Here is a 10,978-nt window from a genome sequence, read left to right as displayed (position 1 = left end):
TGTTGTGTGTGGACAGATGGATACTATCTGCATTAGCAGAGTATCTGTAGTTAACTAGCCTAATGTATAGTCTAACAGGTGGAAAGTCTCAACATTGTGTGTGTTCAAATACACTACGCTTAATTGGGGTAATACTATACCTGTTTATTTAACACTGTGAGCTCAGCACTTAAGCATTGAGACATTCTGTAATGTGTTTAGGTGCTCTTCACCCAAAGATGTCTAAAGTGTTCATACTGTAATGTATTCCAGGAAAACGCAGCGGTTACATCACTGTGGCCTGAGCTAATGTTGAGACACAACGCAATCCCCAATATAAAGCACTTTGTAATAACCATCAGAGCGGCTTGACTAACGATATACGGAGGCCTAATGTCATAAAGATACAATATCTATGATGTGCTAAGAAAAGAATCAAACCCAATGTGCAGTTCACAATTTATTTACTGAATAAATTTGGACAAAACACCAAAATCTGTTACATTTTACAATCAGAACATCCGAGGCAGAATTCCCACCATGCACCACTCCCCTCCAAAACAAAAAGACTCCTTGAACATTAGCACCAAATCAGCACTAAACGCAAATATGGGCAGCTCATTCTACGAAACAAAATAAAAGCAATAGTCAGTTTTAAAAGCGACTCAAAATAGCAAATTTCGGATAAAATGTTCACTTGTGTTTTTTACTTTTATAAAGACAAGCTTGTTTTGTTTCACCCTGCTAGGCAGGCGATAGCATTCATAGGGCACATGCCGAGGACTAGTCAATAAAAACACAAATTCAAGTAACATTGAGATACGACAAAACATGTCCACTGATACCCATTCAGAACAGGACAGTTTCACAGGACCTACGCAGGCAGAAGAAAATCAACATGGGCTACTGCAGAACATGTTACTGTGATAGTATCTTCTAATAATTGGTTTCAAGATCAAAATAAAATATATTAAGGGTGACTGAAGTCGACATGGGTGGTGGGGGCACAGAAATACTGGCACAAAAGTTTAATTGGTTTTTTCTAAAAACTTCGGACAGCCTTTTTCCCATCGCACCTGTCCTGTGTCCAAAATATTGCCTACAATACATACATGTAAAAGGAATCTCTGAAAAAGAAAAGAAAAACCCTGCAATGTTTTTTAAATATATATATATTTATATTTATATAGTTGATGTTACAATTTAAATAAAACGTAACGTTTTCCGTTCCTACAAATGAAAAGCTAAACTTAAATAGAGAAAGCGCATCTAGAGAGGTGAAAACGATCGTTCACCGAGCCTAAACAAATCAAGTGCATTATGCAACTGGTGAAGGCTTAACGAGAGAGCGATAGGTTACAAATGATGGTTAAGGAGAAGATATCAAAGCAGCAGTAACAACTGAATGGAATAGCTTAATACAACAAGGTGATATCAGACTTAAAACCTAGCCTTATTAATTAATGATAAATGAATGGTGGTGGAACATATATTTTTTTTTTAAGAAATGCACACAATAAGTGGGGAAGAGGAATAAGGTTACACAGAAAAAGATGATGAAGCACACAGGTTTCTGAAGACGGGTACGTACAATAATTGAGTGACTATCCGTCTTCTATGTCAGTAAGAGCTTTATAACCTAGGGTCAAAGGTCATGTTAGGTAATGAGAGACAAACAATGAGTGAGCAACCAAAAATGAGGTCATCTGTCCTGATGATTGTTCGAACAGAGTAGGTAGAAGTTGGCCCTAATCACGGGTCCAGGGTCAGATATTGTTTTAATCCTCCTAATAATGGTTTAGGATTAAGGGTTGGGTTATCTGATCTTAGATCTGTGGTTAGTGGGCAATTTATACCTGGTCGTGTGAAAATTCAGAGGAGTGTAGTAGCAGTTTGACTGACTGACATGTGTCTTGTTCTCCTTGGCTGAGGTCTTGTGTCCCTTCGTGCTTGCTGTAGCGTCACCACATGTCGTATGTATCTACTTTTAACAGCACCACGAAAAAAAAAAAAAAGATTATGTTTGCTACATTGTTTGCGACTTGCATGTCTAGTGGCGGCAACTCCTCTTAACAGAAGTCCCGCCCCTGTGACGTTTGTAAGCCATTCACCACCTGGCTCCGCCTCGAGGTTGGTTTTCCATGGAATGGAAAGAAAAAAAGATGGAAACACCTTTTCTGTGAGTGACAATGTTTCACCTGCTAAACAACTAATCTACCGTTAGGCTCTTTCCGAGCGTGTCGCATTTGTTCCGCGTTGTGGGGTAGTTCTCCCTTTGTGCTTCCTGTTTCCTGTCTGCTCAGCTGAAGAACTGATCCAGCTCCTCCTCCATGTTCACCTCGGGCACAGTCTGCTCCTGCTCTCTCTCCCCTCTCCCCTGAACCATAGCGCCACCTGCTGCCCCGGAGGATAAGAACCAGGGATGCTCCAGGATCTCCCGGGACGTGAGGCGCTCTGCGGGCTCCCGGCGGAGGATACTCCGGATCAGACACTTGGCCTTGGGCGTCAGGGTCTCTGGGATGCTGAAGTGGCCCCGGCGGATCTTACTGAACAGGGAGCCGGGTTCTACATCGTGGAAGGGGTAGCGACCCACCAGGATGGTGTAGAGCATGACGCCCAGAGACCAGACGTCGGCCGCCTTGCCCGAGTAGCTGCCGCTGGCGTTGAGGATCTCGGGGCTGACGTAGGCGGGGCAGCCATGTTTATCTGACAGAGAGTCGTCATGGCCCTCCAGGATGTAGGTGTCTTCTAGGCTCTCCAGCTTCACAAGGCTCCTGGAGGGAGACAAGAACAGACAACAAACAAATATTAATGCCCAGAGTCCTCTTTCCACAGGAGGATGAACACAAAATACATTCTGATAAGAATCATATCTGACCTTTATATAACCGATGGACAATGACGCATTTTCTCATTTAAACGTAAATGGTCCGTAAAATCAAAAGTACATTGTGTATAGAAATGCCTCTGCCGCACAGCTCTTGATCACTGTAGGCAGTTGCCCTCCTCTAGTGGGATCGCAATGTAATTCACTGTGATGGACATCGCCGATCCATAGCTTTGGACATTAAATCACGTAGAGCACATAATGCCTGGGGCTTACATCTGACATTTCCATTCACAGAGATAAGAGCAGCGCACCCAGCCAGCATGCATCAGCCTATTTATAGCCCAGCTGATTCAATAGACCTCTCCAGTCCAACAAAGAACCGCCATTATGGACGACTTCCGTTCAGAGGCCTTGAGCAAGCATGTGGTAAGAAGAGTTTCAAAACGGGAATCAACCCTCAAAAGTGTTCTCGTCCTCAGTGTGTTTTTTTTTTAAACAGAGAACCATTATGCCTCGTCTCTTTTCAAAGCAGACCATCACAGCCATTGCTTCTCTGAGATCATAACGAAGGGTTGTTCAGAGGCATCATGACTGATGAGGACTCTGGAGTGGTTCACGGTATACAGACCCTATACACAGATGAGAAAGGGACACTTGTGAGGCTCCACCTAAAGTGGCTCCATCTGTTTGCGTGGAAGTGGGCTCTTAGAGACGCGCGCACACACACACACACACACACACACACACACACACACACACACACACACATTCAGGGAGAACTGAGCACTTCATCCACTGTAGCCCTTTCCTGCAGTTAAATGACCAATTATTAATATTTTTCATAATTTCATAATTAATAAACATTTTTGACAATTTGGTACTTTTTCCACCACTGGATAAAGGTGTCTTTTTTTAAGCCCATAACCATGTGTGTGAGGTGTATACTTTGGTTTCAAAGTAGATGTGTTTAGGACTACCAAGAAACACTTTGTGTGATACTGATTTAGTCCACTGCAGTAAAAGGTTAATTAAGGAGAAGAGCAGAGCTGCAGCAGTGGCTAATGCATAAATCCCGAAGATATCTTCCACTCACATGCACAAGTGCTCAAACACACACCTCCACTGATTTGTGCTTAGTCTTGACTTTGTGTTAATTGTGGGATTTTGTACCATCCGCCTCACTTGTTCAGATTTATTTTGTTCAAGGAGCTTGATTTCAGATAGTTGAGAGTATGCAATCAATGCATTACCTCAATGGGTACGATAATAACATTTATAAGCAGCCCATTTGTAAATGTCACTAACAGAGCTACCTGCAACATACATACCAGCAAACACTCTAGGCAGCCATTAGAATAAAGAGGTTGACATATGCCTTACTGCTGCTTACATAGCATCTCATGTTAAGTACATTAAAACACGTTGCTGGGTTAAGAGGTCACTGTCTGGTACAGTAAGGACAGTGCTTGTAGGTTGGGTTCTAGATATCCCCTGGCTGATGCTGAATCCCAGCAAGTATGACCTATAACCATTCCTGGGGGACAGTGAGTGGTGAATTCAACCATGATGACATAAGCAGGTTTCCCAGTCTGTCACCACACACTGCAAATACTGTGGCCATATCAACTTACTGGGACACCTATCTCTCTCTCCCTCTCTCCCTTCTCTGGCCTGCCACTAAGGCTCTGGGTCTTGGCTTTTGGCCAGGGTGACTCTGAATAGTCTGAAGTGGCATCCTCTCCGGTCTCCTCATCTCCTTTCCTTCATCTGCACTAATTTGAAAGAGCTGGACAGGTGAAAGCAGATTCCCAGTAGCCTACCACTGTACTGCTTAGATTGTTTTTGTAATGTTTTCATCCCGTGCTAGTTTTTGTTTTCCGATCAGTCCAGATGTAGGAGAGGATACAAGGACAGGAGTAGAGGAAGGAAGCCACTTAGAATTAGATGCACCCCCAGTCCCCACCCTAGTGTCTCTCTTCACCCCCCTTGAACCAAGCTCTGCCCCCATCAATCATTCAGTGGAGGGTTTCACATCCCACCCTGTCACATGGTTGGTCCTGTTATGGCAGCCAAGGTCGTTAGACTGCTATTAAATGAGTGTGGCTCAGCTTCCCTTTTCAATGAGCAGAGCCAGAGGGTGACGCAGCCACATATTCACATAGATAAAGGGCCTCTACTCCACTGTCAGGTTGGAGCAGAATGAGGTCCTGAACAGATCTAGGATCGGCTTACACTTCGCCCAATGTAACCTCAACCATTGGAGGAGAAAACACAAAGCTGACTTGAGTTCAGTGTGCGTCTGGGCTGGGGCATTCAGATAGAGGGCATCCAGTCAGCGCCAGGAACAACACATGCTTGCTTCGACCAGTCAGTTAAAAAAGCAGCATTAGAATATGTTTTTAACACCGTTCTCCTGGATCACTATAGTGATAAATGTGGACAGCCCATCACCAGGGGTCAGTATATACTACAGCCTGCACTAGCTGATGTCGGTGTAGAACCGATTCATTACTCTGTGCCACAGCCTTACATGGTAAATCCCAATGGAACTGAACATCTGTCAGACAAAGCAACTCCTGGCATCTCTGCTTCACTGTTAACCAGTTTAAGAGCAATTCAGCTAGCTGGCCGGGGGGTCTAGACTGTATCCAGTCTCCCTGTTTGTCCCCAAACCGCATACATGTGTGTACTCCTAGTTATATTGCGTACCTCCAATATGGCGACCTGATCTAAATAGAAACTGCTCAACTCCATTATTATGTAACAACTACATTGTTACTGTAGTAATTACAGTGTTAACACACAGTGGAACTTCATGTGAAGAGTTACCGTAGGGTTATTTACATTCACATCGATTTACAGAGGTCCCACCCCCCACCCCTCCTCACCCCGTCCACTTCCTCACCTGTCCTCGTTCCGGAACACAAACTTCCTCAGCTTGAGGTCCCGGAGGACCACGCCGTTGTCGTGGCAATGCGCCACAGCCGAGGCTATCTGACGGAAGAGTTTGGCGGCCTCGTCCTCGCGTAGCTTCTTGCAGGTGCGGACGAAGGAGTGCATGTCTCCGTGGCTCCTCTCGAAGAAGACGTAGGCCCGCTGCTCCCCCAGCAGGATCTCCACCACCTGGTTGATGTGCTCATGTCTGCCCAGGGCGAAGTAGGCCGCCAGGGACTCCTGGTAACAGCCTATCTCAAACACCTGGAGAGGGGGAGGGAGAACGGGTGGGCGGGGAGAACGAGAGGGAGGGAGTTTAGTATTCGATGGAGATGAGTCATTGCTCAGCACATTGTGTAGACTAGAACTGATGTGATTGTCTATCATCGTGTAGAATAGAGAACCGGGTGAGCTCTATATTTCTCCAATGTTTCACCTTAATGAATTTGCCTACGCCCCCCCAGGGCTCCAGAACCTTCAGACCAAGGTTCATTCCATGGGGTGCAACATTTAGATTGCTGCTGCAGATAGAAAGGTAAACACATAGAACTACAGGGTAACTATTCCATATTCTGCACGCATACATTTATATCTGAACGTGAACATTCTGTAACATTGTCGCTGTCGTCCTTCTTGCACCAGCTGTCAGAGCAGCTCACAGATCACTGCACCTGTACATAGCCCATCTATAATTTATCCCAATTAACTACCTCATCCCCTGCTGTATTTATTTATTTTGCTCCTTTGCACCCCATTATTTCTATTTCTACTTTGCACTTTCTTCCACTACAAATCTACCATTCCAGTGTTTTACTTGCTATATTGTATTTACTTTGCCACCATGGCCTTTTTTGCCTTTACCTCCCTTATCTCACCTCATTTGCTCACATTGTATATAGACTTATTTTTTCTACTGTATTATTGACTGTAGGTTTGTTTTACTCCATGTGTAACTCTGTGTTGTTGTATGTGTCGAACTGCTTTGCTTTATCTTGGCCAGGTCGCAATTGTAAATGAGAACTTGTTCTCAACTTGCCTACCTGGTTAAATAAAGGTGAAAAAAAATATATATATATGCTTCAGGCTCCCCCGGTTTCCATAGTAACCCCTCTCCCTCAGTTCTCCACCTTGACTTTCAGCAAGTGAGGCCCAGGTGAACGAGCCTCTCGACTCCAAGTCGATAAATGGTTAGAAAACACTAGGCTCTGGCTCACCCCGCAGTGTGTGTGTGCTTCTCAAGGTCTACAATTGTAGCTGGGTTCTACTAATACGCCTAGGCAGTAAACTGTCAATTCTGAGATTACAAATTGATCTTTGATGTTGCTTGGCAACATTCAGTAAAAATGGAGGTCAGATGTATAAATATAGCTCGCTGGCAGTGGCAGTTACAGTGCCAAAGGCCATACTTATCATTCTAGGACTGTGCTCCGATGGGGCCTGTGTGCTTTTAGCCTAACTATTTTTTCCTATTAATCAGGTCAGGTTTATGACCCTGTTTAGGGTTAATCATTTGAATGTACCCAAGGGTACATGTATCCAATGCGCCAATAATCATAATATACAGTTAAGTCAATAATGTACTTTACAGTGGTGGAAACAGTGGAACTTCATGTAAAGAGTTACCGTAAGGTTATTTACATTCATATCGATTTACAGTTAAGTCAATAATGTACTGTAGAGAGGTGGAAACAAAGGCCAAAAGGTTGCCATATACACAAATTGAAGTCCTATCCGACAAGTCGACCACATATCGGATCTTTCAGACCCTCTGGTGATGTGTGTCCTATGAGAAAAACAACAACAAGTTGGAGATTTAACTACAATGAAATGTATTATACTCATATTGCACTAGAAAAACTGAAACATGATTATATTATACACCCATTTACCGTGGGAAACCGTGGGTCATTTTGGTAGTAATGAAAAGCAGAGCTAGTGCTATGTGCCAACTTGGTCTCAGAGCATTTCGTATTATTATATAAGTAAATAAGTTCCTCCATTTTAGTATGGTACTGTATGTTCCGTTTCGTATGGTATGTATTCATTTGTGGATGTCCATCACCCATTTTCTATGCTATGTTATGAATTACAATTCGTATTATATGTTACGAATTTGCAAAACGAACAATATGTTAAGAATTTGCTAAACTCATGATATGTTACAAATTCTAGCTAGGTGGCTAATATTAGCATTAGGGTTAAGGTTATGGTTAGCTACATGCTAAATAGTAAGTAGTTGCTAATTATTGAATTTTGTATTTATTTAACCTTGATTTAACTAGGCAAGTCAGTTACGAACAAATTCCTTTTTACAATGACAACCTACCCCGGCCAAACCCTAACCCGGACGACACTGGACCAATTGTGCACGCCCTATGGGACTCCCAATCACTGCCGGTTGTGATACTGCCTGGAATCAAACCAGCATCTGTAGTGATGCCTCTAGCACTGAGATGCAGTGCCTTACACTGCTGCGCCACTTGGGAGCCCTGAGGGCTAAAATGCTAAATTTGTCACTGATGAGATTCAAACTCGCAACCTTTGGATGGCTAGACATTTGCGTTATACGCCCTACCAACCCCCCTACTGTAGGTTTTGCCATAAGTAACCATCTGTCTTATGTAACCATACCAAATCTAACATTTGTTACTAATTTCAGTTTATCCAGATTTGAATTTACTATATTACGTCTAGTCTATGAGACCAGGCTGCATGCGCAGGAGAATGAGGAAAACCTCATATTCATTTTTTAACAATGAGGAACAAAGGACTGGGTAGTGCTACACGGGCTATTAGTTTGTGAGAGCAGTTACTAACTCCTTTGTCGACGTTACATCATGCAACCGGACCCACATAGCTTTCCAGACACGCGCGAGCTGAGCTGCCTGCTTGTCTGCCTGCTTTGCACTCCATTCACTTTTCTGTATTTCCAATTCATGCATAAAATATCAGGAGACAAATTTCGCGCCAACACCGGGTATTTATCTATACAGTGCATTGTTTAATTGTGCATGCCCTATTGGACAGTCCGTGGGACATTTGCATTAAAAAAGGCAACCAGCCAGGCCTGCCCTACAGCTATAAACATGTAACTACTGTATATTTATATATATGTATAGCTAAAATAGATGGCTGCATTGTGAGCAAGTTCAGGTTTATTATAGTGCTATAATTCTATTCTACATTCAACTTCCATATGACCCTGGTGGATTGACCAAATATGGTGTTTTATGGTTAGGCTAGTGTGATCTCCTCGAGATGATTGGAATTTGCATGACGTTTGCTACAATATAGGCCCATATCTGCTGCAATCTCTCTTATGACTAATGCGACCGTCAATCAACCCAAGGGCCCATACAACTCTTATAGCTCGAATACCCACCTTACATACAAGCTCTTCGCCGGTGTGCAGGTGGGCGGCTCTGAAAACGTGGTCCCCCTCCAACGGCTCGAGGAGCAGGTAGTTCCCGATGCAGGAGATACAGTGGGAGGAATCTGGTGTTTCAGGGGGGCTAGGGGATCCTAGGTTAGGGCTGAAACTCTGGCTGGATTCTGTAGTCCTCAAGCAAGATAACTCCTCGAATTCGGTTGCTTTGTGCCGTGATCTCCCATAACGCGAGATGTTGATGGGATTTGATCTCTGTATGTTCATCAGGATTCCCTGAAACACTTCCAAACTATCCGGGGGTCTTCTTCTCTTCGAAGGCAGGGATGTGTAGCAGCACTACTTTGGGATGTAAACTTGAGTCAATCGATCGGTTGTTGTGGCCCAATACTTTGTAGCTGCCGTTAAAAAAAATATAACTCTAGATAATATCTTGTGCTACCTTTGCAAGGGCACCTATTACACTGTAATACGTAGGCTAGGCTATGTCAAGCTATATATGTACAGCTGGAGGGCTCATGTGCAATACACGCAAAGAAAGAGACGATTCTAAGATAATGTTTGCAATATGTGGTCTTTATCTACCCAGCTGTAGGACTAAAACAAGATTCACTGCCCCATAACGCACGGCAGCCCTCTGCAGAAGAGACGGTGCTGCATTTGAGCAGAAACGCTTTCCCGAGTGCGAGAGACAGCAATGCCGATTTGCTACAAAAGAAACACTCAAATCCTACCGAATGTCAGCTTTGTAATGACGATTGGACTGCTAGATTGAATATTTAGCATAAAGCTATCCCGCAGATGAATTCAATTACATGACACGTTTCAAAAAATAGAAACAATGTATCCGTCTAATAGCTTGCAGACTGAGACCATACAAAGTAACCGCGGTTAAAATCGCACCGACGTTGCAAGCTACCGTAGGCTATATATAAAATCAACATTAATTATTGATAGCAAAAGCAATGCTATTGCTTCATAGCTACCAGGCCAGTGTCAGATGGGCCTTGTTCGTTCCACAAATGCAGCGAGCTTCGGGGATTGCCATCGACCAAATATGGAGAGAAAACCATCCAGAATTCGTAGCCCTTTGTTGTGTTCGGAAGTGGATGTCCTTTGCGACGAATTTTAAAAACCGAAGGAACTGTCGTCGACTGTTTCAGCAGCTGGAATTAAGGGATGGCCGACTTTCCCAGGCCTTTCCCTTGATTCAGCAAGACATCCTTTCCGGCCGTGGTGTGTACTTACGTGGCTGGGAAAATCTAGTCCATTCAATGCGAGGTCAGCCGCGCAACACACACCGTGCCTCAGTGCAGGAGCCGACAGCCTGGCGGATAGGCTTCCATACACACTCTTTCGCTCACACACATACACGCAGACCTGCCTCCGACCCGCCTCCCTTACGTCACACACACACACACACACACACACACACACACACACACACACACACACACACACACACACACACACACACACACACAGAGAGGAACCCCATTGGTTTTCCTGCCGATCTTGACACAACGTCTATAGTAATATGCAGCAGTCATGTGGGCTGCATGTACACCCCATTAATCTAAATGTAGCCTGCCCACGGCATGGGAGTGTGGTAAGGCAGGCTACTGTAGCCTACCATATATGCTGCATATGCATTTCCCACTACAAATGCCATCCATAGAAATACACTATATATACAAAAGTATGTTGACACCCCTTCAAATTAATGGATTTGGCTATTTCAGCCACACACGTCACTGACAGGGGTATAAAATTGAGCACACAGCCATGAAATCTCCATAGACAAACATTGGCAGTAGAATGGCCTTACTGAAGAGCTCAGTGACTTTCAA

At 43.9% G+C, this 10,978-nt stretch overlaps 1 protein-coding gene across 2 annotated transcripts; it reads right to left on the bottom strand.

Moving 5' to 3' along the window:
- Positions 1-426: 426 nt before the first annotated feature.
- On the bottom strand, positions 427-10,492 carry LOC106571747 (tribbles homolog 2). 2 transcript variants are annotated; one of them, XM_014145158.2, is made up of 3 exons: positions 9,126-10,492; positions 5,715-6,007; positions 427-2,753 (listed from the first exon to the last, which is right to left on the bottom strand). In XM_014145158.2, exons 1-3 carry the CDS (start codon positions 9,393-9,395, stop codon positions 2,279-2,281), a joined length of 1,038 nt encoding a protein of 345 aa, XP_014000633.1. In that variant the 5' UTR covers positions 9,396-10,492; the 3' UTR covers positions 427-2,278. The 2 variants fall into 2 exon arrangements, with proteins under 2 accessions (XP_014000633.1, XP_014000635.1); XM_014145160.2 differs by lacking the exon at positions 9,126-10,492 and adding an exon at positions 6,180-6,470.
- Between the last annotated feature and the right edge of the window lie 486 nt (positions 10,493-10,978).

This window comes from Salmo salar, chromosome ssa15, assembly GCF_905237065.1.
Source record: "Salmo salar chromosome ssa15, Ssal_v3.1, whole genome shotgun sequence".
NCBI lineage: Eukaryota > Metazoa > Chordata > Actinopteri > Salmoniformes > Salmonidae > Salmo > Salmo salar.
The sequence above is the reverse complement of the archived record's forward strand: the minus strand, read 5'-3'. Positions and strand labels throughout refer to the sequence as shown.